This window comes from Leptopilina boulardi, unplaced genomic scaffold (genome assembly GCF_019393585.1).
Source record: "Leptopilina boulardi isolate dan_hultmark-lab unplaced genomic scaffold, ZJU_Lbou_2.1 LbouV2_393, whole genome shotgun sequence".
NCBI classification, from domain to species: domain Eukaryota; kingdom Metazoa; phylum Arthropoda; class Insecta; order Hymenoptera; family Figitidae; genus Leptopilina; species Leptopilina boulardi.
Genome location: NW_026137966.1, coordinates 1,882,686 through 1,908,846, shown reverse-complemented (window position 1 = coordinate 1,908,846; position 26,161 = coordinate 1,882,686). Strand labels below are relative to the sequence as shown.

The 26,161-nt window shown below is 29.4% G+C and overlaps 1 protein-coding gene across 1 annotated transcript in view; it reads right to left on the bottom strand.

The window, feature by feature from the left end:
* Positions 1–25,861, bottom strand: part of LOC127288768 (probable tRNA N6-adenosine threonylcarbamoyltransferase) — a 122,640-nt gene extending 96,779 nt beyond the window's left edge. Inside the window, exon 1 of the mRNA XM_051316408.1 lies at positions 25,546–25,861. Coding sequence (XP_051172365.1) covers positions 25,546–25,657 — 112 coding nt within the window. The 5' untranslated portion in view covers positions 25,658–25,861. The remainder of the gene's footprint in view (positions 1–25,545) is intronic.
* Between the last annotated feature and the right edge of the window lie 300 nt (positions 25,862–26,161).

Below are 26,161 nucleotides of genomic sequence, written 5' to 3'. Positions count from 1 at the left end.
CTACTTCAATACAATATAAATAATTTGTTCGCACTGAGGGTTAGGTTGATATTAATATGGCGACTTAGGGGTGGCACAATAAAAAAATTCCCGAGATATTTCACAATTTTCAATTCTACAACTGTGTTTATCATTGATAAAATTTAACAAACTGTTCTTTATGTAAGAGAAGTGTTCCGGTTGTGGGCACCCCCACGTAAATTTTGACAGCAAGTAGATATTGCTGATTTGAGTACAGTCAATCGTGTATGTTGACAGTACACTGTTTTTGTGTTAATACCGCAACAATATGTGCATTTCCTTAGAAGCAGTGAGCATAATGAAAAATTGCTTGAAAAAAATGGAGGCTAAAGTTATTTTCTACTTTTTTCGAAGTTTGTTAAATAGGTGTGAATTACTTCAAAAAGGTGAGTGTAATTTTTTTGTGTGCACCCTCATGTACCCGGTTGTGGGCACCCTTGCTTTTTTTAAATAATGCGTATATTTAATTAATTTTTTAACACCGGATCAAAATTGAGACTAGGTATAAACAAATAAAACACCATCTTAGGAATTTCGAGGTCTCTGATCACGAATTTGATGACAAATTGACAATATGATGGTTGACAGCTGCCAATGCAACAGTCAACTTTTCTAAATAGTGATTATTTTTAACAAAAATGATGTTATACGAGTTTTCGGGGTCGCTGAATACGAATATGATGTCAAATTGATAATTTGACAGTTGACAGTTGTCAATTAAACTGTCAACTTTCCTAAAAAGTGATTATTTTGATTAAAAATAACACAAAAGGGTTTTCGGGGTCGCTGATTACGAACTTAATGTCATATTGTCAATTTGAAATTAAATTCGTAATCAGCGACCCCGAAAACGAATGTAATGTTAAATTGTCAATTTGACATTAAATTCGTAATCAGCGACTCTGAAAAACCTTTTAGTTTCATTTTTGCTAAAAATAAACACTTTTTAGAAAATTTGACAGTTGCATTGACAGCTGTCAAAGTTTACCTTGAAAACACTTATACTGTCATTTTCGTTAAAAATAATCACTTTTTAGAAAAGTTGTTAATTTTTATAATTTAATAATTAATTTTGCTGTTCTTTCTGCCAAAAAAGGTTTTTTAAATAAAGAAACCTAAATATCACGGAATATTCCATTGCAACATTCGAAATATTTTTTTGGAATATTCCATTCATATTCCAGGAATAATAAAATGTCCGATCATTGGAATGTCCCTTTGGAGTATTGTAGGAATATTTTGTTGGAATATTTTTGTAAGATCGAAAAATATATTGTAATTTTGATGTTTTTCAAGAATATTCATTTTTTCCTTTTTTTTCATTGGAATATTCCTTACAATATTCCAATGGAATATTGCTACAATATTATTAATATTATTACAATAATATTATTATCATTTTCTTTTTAATTGTGGTGTTTTTACTTAATTTTTATTCATTTTTTGCGAATTTACCTAGGGTGCCCACAACCGGGTACAACTTTTTTTTGGACCAAAAATGGTCACTTCACTAAATTTTAAATAAAACCTTTCTAGTTAAAGGAATAAATTTAATTCTTGTTTTGACAGTTATCTAAGGCCTCTAGAATACCACTGATGCAGCCATGACCCAAAATATGCATTTGGTCAAAAGTTATGAGCCAAAAACAAAAGGGTGCCCACAACCGGAACACTTCTCTTACTATTCCTTTAAAATATAGTTTATAAACTTATACAATAATAAATTTGAAATGTTATGTCATCTGAAAGTTAAAAATTCCCGCCAAACATGAAATTGTTTGAAAACTGGGAATGTACACATGTGAATTTTGTGAATAATTTTAAGAAAATATTTAATATGTATTAAAATGAACAATAATACTAATTTTATTATGTATTAATTATAATTAGTTAATTAATCAAGACTTTTATTATAATTCTATTGTTAATTTTTTGATAATAAGAATGAGCCAATGGGAGACTTCCAATTCTTTCAGGACTGAGAGAATAATGATTCGAGAGTATCGCAATTGGAATTTTCTTGGCGCGAAATAGAATTTGAATTTAAAATTGTATATTATAGTATTGAGTTATATATTATAGAACAAATTAACTAATTATAATTAATACATAATACTTACAATAATAATTATAATACTTAATTATAATAATTATATTACTTATAATAAAATAGTAATGATTAATACTAAATAAACTGTAAGTGGTAAACAATAATTTATATATTATTAAACTCACCTTAGTTCAAATTTAAGTAGTATATATTGATAGTAAATAATTGAATAAGTTAATAATAATTAGCAATAAACAATTTATATTTTAACAATAAGTTATTTAATATCAAATATAATCAATACGTACAACAATAATTAATAATTAAACAATTATAATAATTAATAATAGCTTTAATGTAGCAATAAAAAATATTTTTATAAAAAACTGTGACGCCATCTGTTAACTTTAAATCATCACTCGGTCAGTAAAACAGGGAAGCAACAAACATTTTTCCGCGAAATTTAAAAGACTAACAGCTTTTAATGTCAGTCAGTAAAACAAAATGGCGGCCAAGTGAATTTAAATTATTGTATAAATTTTTAAATTTCCCGCCAAGCAGGTTTGAATTTTCTAGTGGTGCCATCTCTAGGTGACATCCGAAACTATAGTCGGTCGGTAATACAGGGATGGGTAGCTCTCTGACCAAGTCGATTTAAATATTCACATAGCCCAATTGGGCTAATTACTAGTGGCCCCATCTGTTAGGAGGCTAGTAAACTAACTCGGTTGGTAAAACAGATTCCTACCTTACCAACTGGGTTTGAATTCGACTCTCACTTACCGGCTGCTGATAAAGTATGAATCTACCTTACCGACTGGGGGTAACTTAGCCGAGATCAGAACCTGCCCCGTGTCCCCATAGCTTACCTACTGAAGACTAGTGCCTTTTAAACAAAAAGATGACAAAAAATTTGACCTATATGTTTTCCAAAGGTTTTTTTCTGCTCTTTAGAAAAATGAAAAATTTTTTCAAATAAATTCAAAATTTGACCCTTTTTTTGATTTTAAAAAAATTTTTTGACTTTTTTTTAAGTTCGGTCTTATTTTTTTTTTTTTTTTGAAAGTTAAAAATGTGTATTTTCACCACAAAAAATATAGTGATGTTCTTCTTGTTATTTTCGAGATATTAATAATTTAATTAATTAATATTAATAAAAAATGAAATATTTCACAAATAAATAAAGTTATTGCAATTTTGAAGCTACACTAAAAAAAAATTTATTTGGATCAAATAAAAAGTATTTGATCCAAATAAATCATTTACTTGTCTATTATCGAATAAATATGTATTTGAACCAAATGCACATTTACTAAACCTATGTATTTTATTTTATCGTATCAAATAAATAGTTATTTGAATCAAATACAAAATATTCAAATCAAATAAATGGAATATTCAAAGCTAATAAATAATTATTTGAATCAATTATGAAAATTATTCCATTCAAATAAATATTTACTAGGCATAAGTATTTTATTTTATCGTATCAAATAAATAGTTATTTGAATCAAACACAAAATATGCAAATCAAATAAATGGAATATTCAAAGCTAATAAATAATTATTTAAATCAATTATGAAAATTATTTCATTCAATACTGCATGTTTTTTGATTCAAATAAATATTTATTTGCATTAATAAAATATTTTTCTTGAAACAACTAAAAATTTTCTTGAATCAAATATTCGATTATTTGTCATAAGTAATTGTTTTAATTGAAACTAAAACCTCTTTAATTGCGGCAATTATTATTTTATTTGATCCGAATAATTTGAATTTTTTGATTCAAACAAATCAAAATTTGAATTGAATAAATAACGTATTTATATACTAATTCATACATAGAATTAATGATTAAACGCAAACCTGAGAAATAAAAAAATCTAACGCAAGAGGGGAATCGAACCTACGACCTACGGATTATAAGTCTAACGCTTTACCATCTACGCTACGCACGTTACGTGAAAACGAATGTTAACTTCTTGATGTCATTTAAAGTTGCAAAAGACCTAACTCAGAAAAGTGCTTAACATCATTTAGTTAAAATTAATATATTAAATTATATTTTCCAATTAAATGCAATTAATAAAATATAATTAATTATAAGCTTCAAGATTATTATCAAGAATCATCCCAGGTGAATTTTCAAAAAAAGTGTAAATATATTTTTATTAAAAACGCGTTTTTCGTTGTTCTGAACCATTGTAAACATTAATTTTTTGTTGATGAAAAAATATTTGACTTTTGGACTTAGAATATTAAATAATATATATAAATAAATGAATAGTTGTTAAAGATGAATTTTGAAAATTAGAAAATTATTCAATATCAATCAAAGATTTTTTTTTTAAAACTCTAAAAGATCTTGGTACTTTAACATACGTTGCCCTTCGGACAAATTATATTGTATAGGTAGTGGATCCCTTCCTTACCTCACTATTATTCAGTGAGTTGGTTGAGATCCCATATTAATCAGAACAATTGGTTAGAAATATTTCAAAATAAAAGATCAAACAAATATTTAATTAATTGTATATAAATATATATTGTGTAACAACCCAAATAGTACAATATTACAGTATTCTGTATTCTAATACAATTTACGTGTGAATGAATGTATGTGTAAGAATGTTGTGTGTATATTATGTTAAGAGTCTCTGAACTCTTACGTATATTTACCTTTGGAATTCCTCGGAATGATATCCTTCAAAATAATCGACGTATCTCAATTTAAGTATTAAATTAATTCTTCAATTTATTATAGCTATATTATATTCTCTTTTTCTCAAACAATTATTACAAGAATCTCAAACTCAGTATAAGCTATAAACTTTATTTCTCATTTACTATTTAATTTTCAATCTCATTTTCAAAACTAAGTGATTCTCAAAAACTCATTTGTATATCCTTTAAATAAAATTCAAAATTAAATTCTCTTTGTTCAAAACTGCAATTATTGACTCTTTAAAATACTAAAAATTAAATACTTTTTAAATAATCTCACTTCAAAAAATCACAACCCAAATTAAAACTCAATAATAAACTCAAAACGGAAACAACCTTGAACTAGAGGTTTGTTTCTAAAAGTCTCTCAACTCAGAGACTCAAACTCCAACTCAAAACTCTCAAAAACTCCAAGCTCCACACTGATCTCTCTCTCAATCTCCTCAACTCACAACTACTAACACTAAACAACCCTGGTCTAAGGAGTTGTTCCACCTGTCTCACTCGGAGACCACACTTGGACGACCTCGATCATCGTGTGTCAACTGATTTTATTAAGTTGACTTTTGGTGGGGAAAAGAATATTTTATTTAACAAATTTATTGTTGTCAATGTTTTTTTATTGCAACCTTGCAATATTGGGGTAGTGTTCCAGTTCAGTTTGAATGGACATACCTTGGATGCAGCAATCTTTATTGCGCCATCCTTTGTTTTTTGAATTAAATTAGTTCACTTAGTTTCTCAATTTTATCATGAATTTTAAATAGGTCTTCTTTAAAATTTAGGTTATTAATTGAAAGTTAATATTTAATATATAATTATTTGGACATCTCTAAGAGATTCTAAAGGCATTTCTTATAATGTTTATAAAGTGTTATTTGTTTGTGTTGCATAATGTGTCCTCTTTTTCAAGTATTGTATTAATGAATTATTAATAATGTTAATAATTTATTAATAAGAAGTTACGAAATTCATACGTAACAATAGTATCAAATAACTCATTATTCTCATTACACTTAAGTATTTAATTGATCAAAATATTTTATTTTACTTTAATAAAATAGTGTATTAACATTAAATAACGCATTATTTATATTAAATAATTTAATTAATTAGAATTAATAAATTGATTGTATCAAATACTTTTTATTTGTATCAAAAAAATGAAATATTTGAGTGAAATAAATAAATTAATAGTTGCAAGTAACTCATTATTTTCGTTTCCAATAAACATTTAATTGATTAAAATGTTTTTTTATTTGTCTTGATAAAATAGTGTATTAGTATTAAATAATTTAATTTACTTGAATCCATTAAATAAAGTTATTGTATCAAATACTTTTTATTTGTTTCAATACAACAAAATATTTGAGTGAAATAAATAAATTAATTGTTTCAAGTAAATCATTATTATCGTTTCAAATAAATATTTAATCGATTGAAATATTTTTTTATTTGTCTTGATGAAATAGTGTATTAGGATTAAATAATGAATTATTTGTATTAAATAATTCAGTTTATTTGAATCAATTACATAAATTTATTGTGTCAAATACTTTTTATTTGTATCAAATAAACGAAATATTTGAGTTAAATAAATGAATGAATAGTTTCAAGTAACTCATTATTTATATTAAATAAATTCATTTATTTAATTCAATTAATTATTTAATTGAACCAAATACGATTTATTTGGTTCAAATAAATGCGATTCAAATAATTCAAGTTATTTGAATCAAATACATATCTTTTCGATCCAAATAAAAAGTATTTGAACCAATTAAATATTTTTCAAATAATTTGAAGTAGGGTAAGGGCACCAGTGAAGGAACTGACACCAGTGAAAGAACAAATTTCATGTTTTGCATTCTAATTAGTGTAATAAGCAATTTGGTATTATAAATTATATATTTTTATGTTCCATATTTAATTTACGTCTTTAGTATCTAAGATACCTAGAGAGTTAACACGTAAATTTTATAAAAAAAAATTTTTAAAAATGTTGTGTTGCAAATTTATCTTCAACAATAAGAACTCTTCTCTGACACGTTATTTCTTTTTTCACATTTAACTAATTTAAACTGCCTTAAATCGTCGGTCTTCTTTAAACTAAATTTATCTTGTGTATTAGAAATACTTCTTTTCATTTAAAAGCTAATAAAATATTAATTTGCCATAAGAAAAGCAAATTCCGTCATTGGGGGTTTTTTTTTTTTATTTACTAGTGAAAGAACAGAAATGTTTTTTCACTGGTTCCAATGCAATCCAATGAAGGAACACCTTCAACGAATAGTCTGAAGTCAAACAAAAAAATGACAAAATCAAATAGGTTAACACTGTTAGGTTACAATAATATTGTCAAAATAAATTGCAAGTAGATGATTGATTGTAGGTTATAAATGCATTTTCAATTAAAAATAAGATTCTGCAAACTTAGTTAAAAAATATTCATAATTATCATTAATTTACCTTTATTTTAGTATATTACAAACATTTTATTACTTTATCTTTGTTTTAATATATTTTTTAAATATATTTTAAATATATATTTCACATCGTTCTTTCACTGGATGCAGAAAATTCTTTCATTAGACAATTTGTTCTTTCACTGGTGAAATAGGTATGTTTTACTTATTAATTAAAATTTTAATTAACATCTTATATTTATGAAAATTAAATGTGACCTTCGCATTCTACACTTAATTAGCTATCGAAAAAAAATTGGTAAAAAAATTTTCAATAACTGCATTCAAAAATAATAAATGATAAAAGTATGCATTTCCTTAAATGTTCTTTCACTGGTGCCGTTACCCTATTTGAATCAAATAAATTTTTTTTTCAGTGTACCAATTAAAAGCTGACGTAATACAGGAATTTTACCCCCATATATTTTATGTTTGGAATGGTATGGCCAGGTTACCTTTAATAATTATATTAATATTAATCTAAAAATTTATATTTTGTTTTAGAATATTATTAAAGAAAGATTCCACGCGAATATTCAGTGCGATTCGAAACAAAATAGTGTTTTTTTAATTAAAGAAAAATATGATTCAATTATTTCTGACGTGAGAAGAATAAAATCTTGTAAGAAGAAAACCTCATCTCGTGACTAGCGCATAATGAAAAGATATGATGTGCTGAATGTCCAAGAATGTGACAAACTTATATAACCTATACCATATCCCCAGAAAAGGGTTAGAAGTTTTGTTTGTGCTGAGGAATTGTTTGATATTTTATTTTCGACTTATCAGTCAATCGGGCATGGCGGTAGAGACAGAATAGTAAAGGAATTAAATTTCACATATAAAAATATAACGAAAAACCAAATAAAAATGTTTTTAGAATTGTGCGAATCGTGTCAAAAAAAACACAAAAGCGAAAAAAAGGAATTGTAGTGAAACCGATTATTTCATCCGAATTTAACAGTAGGTGCCAGGTTGACCTAATTGATTGTATGTCCCAAGCTGATAGACAATGTAAGTTTCTACTCGTTCATCGAGATCATTTAATTTTTGTAATCTTAAAACCATTGACTTCAAAACGGGCGGATGAAGTAGCTTACAATTTATTGGATATTTTTCTTTTGTTTGGTGCACCCTGTATTTTAGAGTCCGACAACGGTCGTGAATTTTGCAACCACGTCTTGGAAAGTTTAAAGGAAATGTGGCCAAAACTTAAAATAGTTCATGGCAAATCAAGACACAGTCAAAGTCAAGGGAGTGTTGAACGCGCAAATCAGAATACTACTACACTACTACTACACTAGTATATTTCCATGTATTTTTTCCCGCTGAATCCGAATTCGAAGCCAGAAATGTGTAATTATACTTTTTTAATAAAAATTACTATTAATTGTAAAATTTACTAAGCATGAGTACCCAGGCAGAAATCAACGACCGGTTTGGTACCGGGCCGGTGTCGAAGGCGGACTTGCCGGTACCGGCGGAAGTCCTGCATTTCCGCTGGCTCGTAGCCGGTCCAGTCAACAATAATAACTCGATTAATGTCTGGCCCAGTCGTTTATTAGTACCGGGCCGGTATTAATAAACAATCGGTATGGCATCAGGCCGGAACTAATACACCGTCCGACAAAATTCAAATTTTTTTTTCACACACAAAAAAATCAATAATTTTCAGAAACTAGGACCAAAAAAAAGATACCCGTGTCTGGCCGTTTTGCTAGATCAGGTCATTTTTTGCTATTAGGGGTAAAAACAACCCTTAAATGAAAGGTGATAGGAAATCTTGTACAAAAAAATAATTTTTTATGAAACCTGGTATCTCGGGGTTTTCCGGGTCGCTGATTACGAATCTGATCTCAGATTTTCAAAATTCAAAATGGCGGATTCAATATAGCGGTCGAAATTTATAAAAGTTCATCGAATTCACTTGAAACTTGTTACTTGAAGGTTTTTGGGGTCGCTGATAACGAATATGATGTCAGATTTTATTAATTCAAAACGTCGGATCCAATATGGCGGTCGAAATTTATAAATGTTATTATGTTATTATTATTATCTTATTATCAGCGACCCCAAAAACCCCTAGACATCAAGTTTTATAAAAAATAATTAATATTTATAAATTTCGACCGCCATATTGGATGCGCCATTTTGAATTATTAAAATCTGACATCATATTCGATATCAGCGACCCCAAAAACCTTCAAGTAACAAGTTTCAAGTGAATTCGATGAACTTTTATAAATTTTGACCGCTATATTGAATCCACCATTTTGAATTTTGAAAATCTGACATCAAATTCGTAATCAGCTACCCCAAAAACCCATAAGTAACAACTTTCAAATGAATTGGTGGATTTTTATAAATTTCGACCGCCATATTGGATCCGCCATTTTGAATTTTGAAAATCTGACATCAGATTCGTAATCAGAGACCCGGAAAACCCTGAGATACCAGGTTTCATAAAAAATTATTTTTTTGTACAAGATTTCCTATCACCTTTCATTTAAGGGTTGTTTTTACCCCTTAAAGCAAAAAATGACCTGATCTAGCAAAACGGCCAGACACGGGTATCTTTTTTTTGGTCCTAGTTTCTGAAAATCATTGATTTTTTTGTGTGAAAATCGTGTCGGACGGTGATATTCAACCAGTTCGGTACCGGGTCGGTATTAATAAACAAACGGTGCGGTATCGGGCCGGTTCTCATAAATACTGTTTTAATGCCGGTTTAAAACCGGTAACACGACCGGCGAATTACTGGGGCAGTGGAAGTTTAGGTACCAGCCCGGTATCGACATTCAAACCGCCTCGTAGCCGGCCCAGTCAACAATGATAACTCGATTAATAACCGACCCAATCGTTTATTAGTCCACATTTACCGGCGGCCCGGTACTTTGCCAATTGTCATTTATCATCCGGCCCGGCACTATTTTTCCGGTACCGGTATATATCCGATTTTAGACCGGACCGGTGACACACCGGTCGTAGACATCGGTAAACCCCGACTTTTCTGCCTGGGTAAATATTACTATTTCTGGTGACGACGTCACTACGGTCATGCTCAGCGTTCGTAGCCCGGCGTCAAAGTATGCAATTCATGTATAACGAATAAATACTTAATTTCTAATTAATTATTCATTAATTAATAAAAATAAATATTATAATAATTATTATGCCTATAATAATAAAATAAATTAAAAAATATAAAGAAATAAACTCATTAAGATTATATACATAGTAATTATAATTATTATTTGATAGTTCTTCAAAGTTTTATATATTACAATGTGCAATTCCAGCTTTATATAAAATTATTATAAAATTAATATACATAATTCTTATTTATTTTACCTATATAAAATCAGAATAAGTAACAAAGTAAGTAATTTAAATTTAATTAATTAAATTTTTTATTAATATTATTTTATTAATATTATTAAAAATGTTTATATTTTAATTCAATAACTTATCTAATAAATAAATACAATTTAAAATTGACATTATTAAAGAAGGATATGTGCGGGTAAACAAAAATTTTTCCTATAGGGTAACTGTGGGTATTCCTTCGGGTGTACCAATTATTGCTGCAGTTTTTATAAAATTATTATTTGTTTATAATTAATCTTCCTTAAAACTGTATTACCAGCAATATTTGCATTGCTTGTGGGTATTCCTGCGATTTTTAAATACGTTCATTGTGCAACTCTTCGCAAAGACATAACCCTCATTTACAATTATTTTTTAATTAATATTTTTAAATGCGTGGAGTGCTCAATAAACCTAACTTTAATTTATTAGCAAAATTTAATAATAAAACTTTCATTTGTAATTGAAATAACGAGATTTGGTTTAAATATGAGCTCAGACAAGCTTTGCAAAGTTAACCTACACTGAATATCAGCAGAATTACCCACAGTTACCCTAGCGATTGAGTGGCCGAGAGGCTTAATGTAAAAGCGTGCGATGTTAGGTTGCGTTTAGATATAAGTTAGGCAGGGTTCGAATCTGTATAAATGTAAGATTTTTCGATATGTTTCGTTGTTAAATTATAAGTATGACCATGTTAAAAGAGTTTTTGTGAATTAATGAATATAATACACGTATAGAATTTTGCCTTCTTTGAGCCAACTTTCACGGTTTGCATACGCTAGGGAAGAATGAGGACATGAATTGTTTTAAATAATTTGGATTGTATAACAAAATACGATTCTAATAAGCCCAAGAACGTGTAAGAATATTAATTTTTACCAGAGAAATAAGAAAATAGTAGAAACATTGAAAATTGGTGTTTTCTTAGATATCTAATTGAAAAATTAACATATTCTCTTTGTCAAGGTATTATTTCTCTCAGACTTTTATTAGCTTTCATAAAATAAAAAGAAAAAAATTTTACTTTTAATATTTTTGTAGATTTAAAACACTTTATAGTCGTCAAAAAAGCAGAGGTCGCACAAATTCCGACGGTAGTGTATATATATAAGATATATAAAAAGGTGAAATATTAAAACTGTACATTTTAAATACTCCACTTATATACAACTTAAAAAGGAGGTGAGAATTTACGGCTCCTTGTTGGAGACCATCCTTCTATATATATATATATATATCACCTCATTTTTAACTTGTATATAAGTGGAGTATTTAAAATGTACAGTTTTAATATTTCACCTCAGCATGGAAGTATAGGATTCGCCGATGATTTAGTTATATATATATATATATTAAAAAGAAAAATAGCATAGAATCAATTGCATTTGGCCTTCCAAAACGTATGTAATTTTTTTGGTGCTTGGAGGCTTAATTGCAATTTAGACAAATTCGAGAATATTCTTTTTCGGCCGCTAATTGAAAAATTATCTACAAGGAATAGAGTGGGATGGAAGGACTTCATAAGCAAGGCGAGAGAGGGTGACGACGAGTATATTTCACATAAGGATTCAGTTAAATATTTAGAAATACTTTACAATAAAATCAAGTTCGTTGGGCACACTGTAAAAAGTAAAAAAATTTTACATTTTGAAATAGTAAAATTACATTTTAGAATTTATGTAATTTTACTATTTTCAGTGGGATATTTAGGGGCCGTGTACAAATTACGTAAGGGCCACGGGGGGGGGAGGAGTGTATGAAATCATTACGGACACTTATGTAGGGGAGGGTAGGTGCAATGATTTTCTTACGTAAGGCTATGTATATAAAAAATTTTTGTATAAGACGCCAAAGTAGATAAGTCTTCTAAAGACAATATTAATGTAGATGAATCTTCAGTTCCTATTATAATTTCCTTAAACGAATGGATAACAAATCCATTTTCTACGGAACATGAAAGGATTTAAAATGATATAATAATGTTGAAAAAATGTATTTTGTTTTCTAAAGTAAATTGTTTAAATAATGTTAACTTTATTTTAAATTTAATTAAAAAAAATTTTTAATAATAAGAATAAAACGTATAATACATAACTTTACGTTTTGACCTATACTTTCTTTAAAGGGTTACGCCACCTTGAACGCCTGAAAATTGGACGGTATTTCAAAAATAAATTTTGCCTACATCTAGGGTTTCGTGGCACTTTAAATTTTAATTAAAAAAAAATAAATCAAAAATAAATAATTTAAAAATAAATAATAAAATTTATTTTATAAATTTTATGTACTATTAAATTTTATTTATTTAGCAAAATTTTTATTATAAAAAAAAAATTTATGGCAAAATTTTTAAAAAATGGAAATCAAAGAAAATCAAAAATTGGCAAAAATCAAAATTGAAAAAAAAGGTAAATGAAAGAAAAAAGAAAGAGTGGCTGTGGAGTGGAGGTCTTTCTTCTATCATTTATCTTTTTTGATTCACAAACAAAAACATTAGGTAAAATGTCCATTCGATAATGTCCACTATTAAGACATGTCAACTCTTGGACATGTCAACTATAGAGACATGTCAACTATAAGGACATGTCAACTACTGAGACATGTCAACTATAGGGACATGTCAACTATATGGACATGTCAACTATTGGGACATGTCAATTACTGAGACAGGTCAACTACTGGGACATGTCAATTACAGGGGCATGTTAACTAATGGGACATGTAATGTCCATTCGGGAAAATGGCCATTCAGTAAATGGAGATTTGGGATCTGTGGGGCCCCAAAATTTGAATTTGGGATCTGTGGTCCCCCAAAATTCAAAATTGGAAGCTATGTTTGCCCAAAATTCGAATTTGGGATCTGTGGGGCCCCAAAATATGAATTTGGGAGCTATGGTGCCCCAAAATTTGAATTTGGGATCTGTGGTGCTCCAAAATTCGAATTTGCGATCTGTGGTGCCCCAAAAGTTTAATTTGGGATCTGTGCCCTAAAATTTGATTTTGGGAGCTGTGGTGCCCCAAAATATGAATTTGGGAGCTATGGTGCCCCAAAATTTGAATTTGGGATCTGCGGTGCTCCAAAATTCGAATTTGCGATCTGTGGTGCCCCAAAAGTTTAATTTGGGATCTGTGCCCTAAAATTTGATTTTGGGAGCTGTGGTGCCCCAAAATATACTACGGACAGACGGATGCCAAAGTGAAACTATAAGGCTTTCGGCCATGGGCCACGAAACCCTAAAAATAATAAAAATAATAAAAAAATGCCACGGTGACATTCCTCGGTGATATCACCGTGACATCTGGTTGATATATCGTGCTACTTGGGATAGCTTGTTGGAAAGGTCATCTAATTGCGCAACATTTTCCTAGAGACCTAGGAAAAAAAATGTACCTTAAAAATACCTTAAAATGTATTGTTTAGCTGCTGCATCAATTTTAAAAAAATTTTTAAACTGGCCGGTTTGCCCCACCCCTGAGGTAAACCGGCCAGTTTATTTTTTTTGTTTGTTTAGAGAATTAATTGAAAGGAAAACGTCACTAAATATAAAAGATCAATAAACAATTTTCCCAATAAGGAAAATAATAAGATAGGATTAAATTTCAATTAAAAAAACATCTTATTTATTATAAAACAAATATTTTCAACTAATTGTTGTCGTTCACGAAGAAACGTCTTTCGGTGAACTTTGTAAAACTTCGTAAATCTCCGTAAAGTGGACAAAGATTCACGAAACCGTGCACGAAGTTTTCTAACCGATAGGTAATCTTCGTGAATTTCTGTTGCAAGGGAAACTGATATAGGCCGGTTTGCTCCACAGGCCAATTTTGACAATTAAGACCTGTATAAAAAAATGCTTAGTAAAATCATTAAATAATACACTGAGAAAACTGTTTGGTATCATCTACTGAAGTTTGGTTCTCCAAACCAAATTTTTTATTTGATATATGTGCAACTAATCCGTTTGGTCCGGGCTACTAAAGTTTTTCGTTGAATCATTTTGTTCGGTCTACCAAATTTTTTGTTTTGCACAACTAACTTATTGTTTTTAAGCAAACAAAAAATTTAGTTAAATGAAAAAAATTTTTTTCTTTTCTCAACCAAATTATTTTTTGGCTCACACTTATATTTTTTATTTTTCACTTAATTTTATCACTTTTGTTATCCTCTTTTATTCTTTTCGCTTTATATTACCTACCACCCTATGTCCACTTAAATTAATTTCTATTGCGGAAAAACCTAACACTGCTGGGGATCGAACCCTCAGACAACGCAACGCAAATCAAGAACGCTGACCACTACACTAAGAATCCTAGTGACAATGTGAGTGTAAATTATTTTCATAAAGTATACAGGCTGGAGAAAAACTTCCGTTCTTTTAACAAGCTTTATTCTCTCTGTTCGATATGCATCACTACACACACTTTTTTACCGAATTTCTGAAACACATAAAAATCCCGAAAACACTTGAATAAAACTGGACGACACGAAGAGCGAAGCATGGTTAACGTGTGACATCCGTAAACAGAGAAATAAGCCATATTTACGAGAACAGCGCATGCGCAATTGAGCATTCAGACGGTTTGGTTTGGAGAACCAAATTATTCAGTTAACAGACGCAAAAGCTTGAACGAAATTTTTGGTACAGACAACTAAATTTCTCGATTGATTGCTTCTTTCGTTACTGTTATGTCAACTAAATTTTTGTAATCTTAACTAAAAGTGCTCCACCAAATTATTTTGTTAACATTACATTATTTTTCTCAGTGTATACCGTTAAATTTAACTGAGGCATGCACCTTTTAAACCTAAAAAACAATTTTAATAAATATTACACGATTTTATCTCAAATTGCTTATGAACAGATCCGTAAAAATTTCTGAGAAACTAACACCTGGCCGGTTTACCCACATGGCCGGTTTGCCCCAGTCTCCCTTATGTTTTTTTTCTAATTTTTTATGAAAATATTCAGTAAATTTAAAATAGTAAAGTAAAATAAATATCATTAAAGATAAAATCTTTAATATTTTTCTATTTATTTAATAATTTTTATTTTATAAAATAAATTATAATGTAGTTTAATAATTTTTTTGCATAATTTACAATTTTAAAAGTTTATTTGATTAAACTTTTAATTATTTTATATTATATGACAATTAAATTAATTATTATAATGTGAATATTCAAATTTATCATTGAAACCATTTTTGAATTACCTCGCCGTTTTAGTCAACCACGTGTTAGCCAATGGGAGATCACTTGCAGCTTAAGGGAAAGATTTTTTTTCCATCCTTAGTTCGTTAGTTAGGTTAGTTGATTAGATTGTTTTTTTATGCGCGGCGAACCCGGGTTCAATCCCCTGTCCCTCTGAATTTATTTCAAAAAATTTCTGCGTTAATATTAATAATAAATAAATATAAGTTAAGGCAAAAATAAAGGAAGAAAATGAAATAATTAATTTAAAAAATTTTTTTTATTATATTTATAAATTTAATTTTCATGTTTATTATCTTAAGTAATAATAAAGTTTAAAAAATATTAAATAAATAAAAAATATAATAATAATAAACTAATAAATATATAATAAAAAATAATTTATATTAATAAATTATATATATATATATATATATATTGCAATTACTGCAGACAATTTTATAGTAAATTCTTGGAAAATAACAATTTAAAAATCTATGAATTTTCCTATGCAATATTCCTGGAAAACTAAGATAATTTTTTGGCACTTAACCAAGGAAGTTAATAAGGGAAACTACCGGACCTAAGACATTTTCAGATTCACGGAAATAAACAGGAAGTTTCCACAAAGTTACCAGTGGAAACTTCCAAAGTTATCTTGAATATTTTCCTGGAAACTTCCTGGAAATAAAAGTGCTATGTGGGTAGAGGGGGGGGGCGATTTACATTATTTTACTTAACCTTAGATGGAAGAGGGGGGGTTTAAAAATGTTTAAAATTGGCCTTACGTAATTTGTACATGGCCCCTTATACATTTTTTAAGTTTAGAAATGCAATCGAAATTGTAACTTTACAATTTTCGTAGTTGTAAAAGAAGAAAACGTTGTAATAGTTCAAGATTAAATTGCTTTCGTGTGAGTTTCCAAGTAGGTAAGAAAATGGACCCTCTTTGAAAGCGACAAAAGTACTCTATAATGTACAAGTACACAAAATTGTGATGTTATATTTTTTGTGCAAATTTACATGTTTAAAAATTAAATAAACGCACTCAAAATAGTAAATTTAAAAAACCCAGTAGTTTTTCAACTTTGAGAATGAAACAAATACAATTTTTCTCACTTTTGCATGTAAAAGTAAATATACCTCATTTGTTACTTTACAAGTAATAGTTATGATAATACTTAGGTGTTGTGAATTACTTTTCGTTTTTTAATAATACTATTAATGTAATATATATACTATATCCCACACAGCACAATATATTGCTGTAAGCTTACCTCAAGCTTACATGTAATTTTTGTAAGCTAACCCTGTAAGCTTCAGGTAAGGTCGAGGTAATATAAAAATGTCCGCCATACAGTAAGCTTACACAGTAATGCCATGGTAAACTTATATGGTAAAGTCATGGTAACCTTACATGGTAGGCGAACTGTAAGCTTACAAGGTAAGATCACTGTAAGGTTACAGTAAATTTGAGTGACAACTCACAAGCTCGAGTTGAGTCAAAACGAAAAGTGAAGTTGAGGCCCCTCAAGTGAGCCCTTTTATAAAGAAGATTCCATGTCCAGATGTGCGTTTTGCCTTCAACCTTTTTAAATTAATCAATAATAACTACTTTAATTTAAGCGTTAAGCCATCTGCATCTGTTTATATTAAAAAGAATCAATATTGTTTTCATATTTTCCCAGAAAATTGCCTCTTATGAAACCTTGACATTTACATTTCTCTCTTAATTTTGCGCATTAGAAACAGGTACAGATAATTTGCAAAGAAAACAAATTGATGATCCAATAGGATACTTTTTAGCCATTTGCGACGGGACCTTTTACTATTTTCTTAGTTTTCTCTTTAAATATATGTTTTTAATTTCCTCTCAGATTTCCACATTTCTTTGAATTCCGCGCCAAGAACTCTTACATATTTTCAATTTACTTTGAGAATTTAAAATATTCCTAGAAAAGTAACTAGAACCAGACGGTGGCGGTCACAATTATACACTCAAAAAAATTCATGGTAAATTGAACGCACGACCCTAACATTCGCAAGCCTACAACTTAACGATCTAACCACGCACGCACGTTAGGATGGCTTGCATGATATTTGAGGACATTCTTTTAACTACACAAATTATAATAATAACTATTTTTAACACTTATTTTAATTACATAAAACAGTCTAATGGTTTTATTGCATCTAGGAAGAAATGGTTTCTTCAACTACATAAATCATATTCATATTGCGAAATAACATGAACTAAATTACAATCGACTTTGCTAATTGTGGGACTTATAATGTATAGAAGTTGCCACATTAGTTTGGGAAATTCGGAAATATATGAAAATCATAAAGTTAATTCAGGTGGTTGAACCGATTACGCCACTAATAAAATGCAAGTTCGCTAAAACTTGCTTGGAAACAAGGAGGTGTTGATTGCAAAATCAACCCTCCCACTACTTAAAATTACATACAAACAGGGTGTGATCGTTGCCACCGAATTATTCTTCGAGGAGTCTTAATTTGTTTTTCCCGCAGAGCGGATGTGTTTCCCACAAAAAGGTGAATGAATATAAAGTTTTACTCCCACTGAGAGTGGTTGAGTTTATTGTTTATTTCCCGCAGTAAGGGTTGAATTTGTTGAGTTTGCCTATAAAATACAAGTGAATATTCCACAATTAGTGAAATCTATTAAGTTATAAAAGTTCGTTGAAAAAGGAAAATTAATTATACAAGTATAAAAAGTTATAAATGCTAAAGTGCAAGACCCAGTTGAAATTTAAAAGTGTTTTGTTTAATATCGCAATTATTTATATCTCAAATTAACTGTTTGGAAAATTCAGGTTTGGTGAACCGAATACTTCGAATTTTTAAAGGCAGATTTTGAAATATTGAAATAATTGTTTAAAGAAAATATTTAATACAAGTTTATCAAAGAAAATAAGGAAAATATAAAGACTAAAGGACACAGTGAGCTTGAATCAAAATTAAATGAAAAGTTCAGTAACTGCAAATGTTTTTGCGGATTTTAAATTTACATGTTTTCAGATTTATTTTACAAGAAAAATTAAAATCATCGGCGGAGGGCTATTCGACAAAACCAATTTTTATTATTTTTACACAAAAGCCTACTTTGCGTATTTTTGTTTACTTCGACGATTCTATCAAATAATAAACTCATTAACACCTAAATGCACAAAATTTTTAATCAAACTTTAATTCGTTTTATTACACTGACTCCCTCTATTATTGCATGCAAATTATTATTTGTGATGGCAATTAACATTTTACGTCAGTTACAATAAAATAAAATTGCAATAAATACTTAATTTTTCAATAAAACGTAAATAAATGCTGAAATCACAACACAAAACTTTTTTATAGTGTCAGAAAAGTATATTAAATAACAGAAGGAATAAGCAAACAACAAAATAAAATGACTAAAATTGTTCATTACAATGTAATTTAAAATTTTCAAACGTTATTTAGCGTTATTGTCATTATTATGTTTATATAACGCGTTCACGACGCCTTGTGTCATGGATAGGCCAACCACCGACTTTACCCATATTGTGATACGTTCTGACATCGAAAGGTCATATTTGTATATAAAAAATATCCAAAAATGTCATTTCTATTTGAAAAATTTAGGTTTCTTGACTTTTTCAGACCAATTTTGCGAAACGCGAGAAATAATCAAATTTCGGTCAAGAGGGTTTATTTTATTTCAATTCCAGATTTTCTTTCTTATTTTTAACTCAATTTCAGTAGTTTTTTGTCATTTACGGATCATTTTTCTTCATATAACATTGATTTTGTACGTGGCCCAACCGTAAAGTCCTGGTCAGCGACCGTAACGACAAAATGTTTTTTTAGGTCTATAACTTTTACACTTTTGGTCCAATCATTTTCTGATATTCAGAAGAAACATTGCCCGTGGAAGATCTTTTCATTCGTATGTGAAAACATCCGAAATTAAGCCTAGAACGAAATTTATGGCCACAAATCAAAACGTAGCCCAACCGTAGTGACTCTGTCCTATTTAACTGTGCTCTATCCAAAGATAAAATAATTTTTTTATAAAACAATATTAATTAAAGTTTGATATAAAATTCATTGCATTCGGGCTATAATGGGTTAATCTTTTGATTTTGTCAAAATAAACAAAAACACGACAAATAAGTTTTTTTGTAAAATTAATATACGGAGAGAACTCTGTTACTAATAACGCACAAGTAGGTGCCATTCGCTTTTCGTAACAGAAGCGCCTTGCTAATTTAGGTCAGATTCATGGGTTAAGTGCAACACTAGTTTCAGTGCGTGAATAGTAAAAGTCACGTACAAATTCTCCACTCAACTGTTGCTACAAACGCTCCACACCTCTGTGTGTTGCATTTGCTCGAAATCCATGAAAAATCAGCATGGATTTCTTGCAAATCGAGGAAAAACGTAACGCGCGTGCGCGACGAATTTCTACTCCTATGCGTTTCGATTTCTTTCATTGACGAAATTCACGACGACTGCGCGTTACGTTTCAGCTCGATTTGCAAGAAATCCATGCTGATTTTTCATGGATTTCGAGCAAATGCAGCAAAGAAAGGCGTTATGCATTTTCGTCATGTTTCTGGAGCGTTTGTTGCATACACTTGTTGTAGAATTAGTATGTGGACTTATACTAATATTTCACACAGCACCGTTTTGCTATAAACTCATAAATTCGTGAAAAAATAACTCCAGTCTCAAGCGATATTTCCAAAACATATTCTGTTGGAAAAATAGTAACAGCCCGTCGTGCAATATTCGTAAGAGAGTTCTCTTCGTGTAAAAGTGGTTTTTCACAAAAAACCCTCCGCCGATCATTTTAATTTTTCTTGTAAAATAAATCTGATAACGTGAAGATTTAAAATCCGCAAAAACATTTGTAGTTACTAAACTTTTCATTTAAACTTTATTCAAGCTCACCGTGGGAACTTAAAAAGACTCCCGCATACTTGCGGGAATCGTATGTCAAGTACGAGTGTTAGACTCTTGAAAGTTCGAAAAGTACACGGAGAGAATTCTGTGGTGATTATTATACGAAACATAACCTAGATTAATCATATGGAAGAGTCGTAGCAACTTTTGCTTGAATTCAAATAAAATTCGCGAGGAAACCGACTTATAATAGCACTGAGTTCTCATTATAAAAATTACTCGAACTCCACCTGATATTCAGGCGGAATTTATACAACACAAGCTAACCGGCGGTATATATGTATAGGTACACTGACATACACACGTAAACATGGAAGTGTCAGTGCTCACTGTGTGTACACGCAAATTTGCTTGTGTTGTATATACTCCGCCTGAATATCAGTTGGAGTTCGAGTAATTTTTATAAGGAGAACTCAATGCAATTATAAGTCGGGTTCCTGGGGAATTTTATTTGAATTCAAGCAAAAGTTGCTACGACTTTATGTTTCGTATAATAATCACCACAGAATTCTCTCCGTGTAATTTGATACTTTTCTGTAACATTTTAATTATTATTATTCTGGTGAGTTGCTCTAAATATCCATACATTAGATATATTTTATATAGAAATACTATATTTATCGCTGATCAAGATTTTTGAAAATTACGAAATTGAAGAATTCGACTTTATCAGCAAAGTGACATCTATTAGATGTCATTAAAACTCCTTGGTTCAGAGTTAGGTGTTTCATGTGATAATTATATCGACATGATTTGTCGACAAATAATTATCAATTTTTGAATTAATTTTGATCTAAAAAAATAAGATGCATGCTCGAGTACACTGTGCATCTGTGAGGACTCGAACCTCCTTAGTTGCTGCCTAACGCGGGACTTCTGCCGACTAATGTACCATGCCAACACAGCCTGAACGACCAAGCTTCTTACATTCTCAGATCAAGCCCATAATTACTTCAGGCTGTGTTGGCATGGTGCATTAGTCGGCAGAAGTCCCGCGTTATGCAGCAACTAAGGAGGTTCGAGTCCTCACAGATGCACAGTATACTCGAGCACGCAGCTTATTTTTCAGATCAAAATTAATTCAAAATTGATAATTATTTGTCGACAAATCATGTCGATATAATTATCACATGAAACACCTAACTCTGAACTAAGGAGTTTTAATGACATCTAATAGATGTCACTTTGCTGATAAAGTCGAATCCTTCAATTATCCATACATTATTTGAAAAATATAGAATCTTAGAAAGAAAGACAAACATTATTACACACATTTCAAACACATACAATTTACAATTTGTCGTCTCATTTTATGATGGACAAATTGTTTTCTTATTATTGAAAATTTCTTTTATTTGATCTCTTTGTTTTGTTTGAAATAAACTATATTCTTGTGAGACTTGATTTCAGTCAAGTAGCTTAACGTAACTATCATTTTAATTGTGAACATTTTTTTAATGATCAATTGAGGAACTAAATGTATACTTTTGGGGATTGAATGAATAAATGGATTTCTTTTGTTGTGCTAATTCCGTTTTCATTTATTTAGTCACCTTTTTGATGTCTTTATCATATCTCTCTTTTTGATACTTTTTCTAAAATACCGTCTATCCGGGTTTATTGAATTGATAATATACTGAGGGACAGTCCACTACCTTAATCTAGCTTTGTTAGCGAAGAGCAATTTACGCTTTACCTATTAGCGGAATTGTTAATAGTAAAAATTAGTATACATTCTAAAGATTATTATTGCCTCTTTGAATTATTTATTTTTGTTAAGGGGTAACACCACTCTAGAATTTTCAAAAAAACGATTTTTTTTTTTTTTTTGTTAAAATGTACTTTAGGATTGTAGAAACAATAGGCAGGTGATCCTATGACGAAAAAAATTTTTTTTAACCCTTTGAGTGTCACTAATGCATCATATAGGCGTCATGGCTGAACACTGAACAACGCCATGTTGGATCCGCCATTTTGAATTTTCAAAATCTGACTACAGATTTGTAATCAGTGACCCCAAAAACTATAGAATTCGTCATGAAAAGCTTTAAATTTGTTGTACTCCGGAAATTATAAATTTTAGAACATTGTAAAGGTCTGCTGGCCCATTGTGTGTTCGTTCTACTTTAAACGCGTTTTCCTCGAAACCACTTTTTTCAAACTGGGAGGACGGATTACTCGAACACCGTTGCATGGATTGATCTGAAATTTTAACAGTAACTACACAATAACCTTCTTTACGGAACTACGTAGCCGTTTTTTGATTTAATGTAAACTTTTTTTTTTATAAACAATTTACTGCTTGTTTTTTGGTAAAAAATCGATTTTTTTTCAAAGTGCTAACATTTGTACAAATTTTGATTTTAAAAAAAACCCCTACGTAGTTCCATTGTCAATAGGGTAGAGATTCAGAAAATTCTTGGATTTTTGTTCTAGGTCTTACACCTTCCTAGAAAATCGTCCTCCCGTGTAGGTGTTTTAAAAATTCAAGATTTTTGAGCCGGACTCTATCGCCGCCATTTTATATTAAAATAATAATATTAAATTTATTTTTTGTACTTGAATATGTGTTAAATAAACCTATCTGAAAAAAATCCTATTCCTTTTATCCTACTGCAAATATAAATCGTCAAAGTTAGGCTATTTTTCTTACCGCTAGAGTGGTGTTACCCCTTAATTAACTTCCGTCTTTAACATAATGCCTTTTTATTGTAATTTTTAAACTTAATGAAGATTAAAAAATAATATAATGTCTGGGTCAATCCATTATATTTCGAATGAAGTCGTCGCTGACTAATTTTTAAAAATTATAATACTTTGCAGGAATGATTTTGAAGTTATCAAGATCACGAAATGAAAAGAATTTTATTAAAATTTTAATTATTTATTGCAAAATATGAATTTAAAGTTTATGAGGTGCTGAAAACTGTCAATTTTTTAGCCATTAGAAAATATGCATAAATACGTAGAATTTACCATAAAAATAAAAAATTTTTTTTGTAATTTACTAAGAATGAATAAATTTATCATTATCAATTGATGTAATTATTTAAATATGTGAAATAATATATAAAATATGATTTTCAAGTTCGCCTGTCAAATAACCTAAATTTGCAAATTTCATCTATTAAATGTGAGAAAGAGAAGTCATTAAATTGAAAAAAACCTTACCAAATATAAAGTACCTGTGACTAACTTTTAGTTTTTCTTAGCACTTTTTTCCTTTTTTCTTCATAAATGTGAAATAAAAAGCAATAAAAATTGGCACTTTGCTTATTTTCACTATTTTCAAATGTAAATAACTTTCTTGGAGAAAACTGAAAAATTACAAAACTTGGGCAATATCTAATTGATCACTAACTACACACACTGGAAAAAAATTCGCTTTGGTCCCGAAGATACTTTTTGAGATAATTATGTTTAAATTTTTCACAATTTTTATCAGGTTAATACATGTAGTTTTTTAAGGACGAAGTTAGGTTTTATTGGTTAAACATTTTGAACTAACTTCAATTTTATAAAAATCACATGCATTAACCTGATAAAAATTGTGAAAAATTTAAACATAATTATCTCAAAAAGTATCTTCGGGACCAAAGCGAATTTTTTTCCAGTGTGTGTAGTTAGTGATCAATTAGATATTGCCCAAGTTTTGTAATTTTTCAGTTTTCTCCAAGAAAGTTATTTACATTTGAAAATAGTGAAAATAAGCAAAGTGCCAATTTTTATTGCTTTTTATTTCACATTTATGAAGAAAAAAGGAAAAAAGTGCTAAGAAAAACTAAAAGTTAGTCACAGGTACTTTATATTTGGTAAGGTTTTTTTCAATTTAATGACTTCTCTTTCTCACATTTAATAGATGAAATTTGCAAATTTAGGTTATTTGACAGGCGAACTTGAAAATCATATTTTATATATTATTTCACATATTTAAATAATTATATCAATTATTAATGATAAATTTATTCATTCTTAGTAAATTACAACAATTTTTTTTTATTTTTATGGTAAATTCTGTTTTTTTTGCATATTTTCTAATGGCTAAAAAATTGACAGTTTTCAGCACCTCATAAACTTTAAATTCATATTTTGCAATAAATAATTAAAATTTTAATAAAATTCTTTTCATTTCGTGATCTTGATAACTTCAAAATCATTCCTGCAAAGTATTATAATTTTTAAAAATTAGTCAGCGACGACTTCATTCGAAATATAATGGATTGACCCATCTATTCATTGTAATTTGTACCTCTTTTACGTACATTGAAAAAACATGATTTTCATGCTTAAAACTTCAGCATTTCTTTTATTTATGAAGATTTTCAGTATGTTTTCCTTTAAACTACCACTCTTCAGCTTTACACTCCCGTTCGAAATTTTAAAAAATATTGACTTTATTAAAAGTTATGATTTTTTGAAAAAAAATCTTTTTTTCGTGTTTTCAAACAAATATATTATTTAAACAAATGAACATTTCAGCAATATAATTATTGGCCCTTATTCTGGGATAGTTAATGCTATATTATGAATTATGTCCGATTTTTTAAATCACTTTTTAAAGCGTCGGACACGAGTGACCCATGATTACAGTCAACGTAGGTCAGAAACCACCTTACAGTCTAATATTGCCATGAAATATTGTAGTTAACAGGAAATTTAAAGAATACTCTAATATTGTAAGAATAGTGAATGCTATTTGAGAATATTCAGGAAAAATGCAACGATATATTTCTATAAAGATAGATAACCTTACCTTCACCGGGTGGTGTGATATAAGTGTGCCGTACATTAGACATGATTTCATTGTCCCTAATAATTCCTATTCCTAATTTATTAGCACTACCTTCAAATCCAATAGAAATCATGATTATTTATTATTCACGCAGACATTAAAATGACAGTTCGGTTTCGATTTGTTTATTGTCCCCTTGTGGACTCAAAGCATGGTAAACAAATGGTCCAAGTCGTCTGCTAACTGCTTCTAGTAAATTCCTGTAGTCTAGGGAAATTCAACTTCTGAAAAAAATTAACTTGGAAACAAGGTTGTGAAATGTTAAGACACTTTCACTAGACTGCATACTTCCCGAGTATTAAGGTGCTTTTATATACGGAAGCGCCTACAAGTCACCAGCGAACTATCTTGTTCGCGTCACATTTTTAGCTGTGAAACCGAGGAACGCGTTCGATGGTTTCGCTGTTTCCTTGTTTTTGAGTGACGATAAAACACACTGTACGATTCGATAGTTCGATGGTTCTCTGGTTTTACTTAGTTCTATCGTTATCGAAGTCTAAATTTTGTATTAAAAAAATAAATTTAAATTTAAAAACCGAAATATAATAATATATTTAAATTATATATTTGAGATATA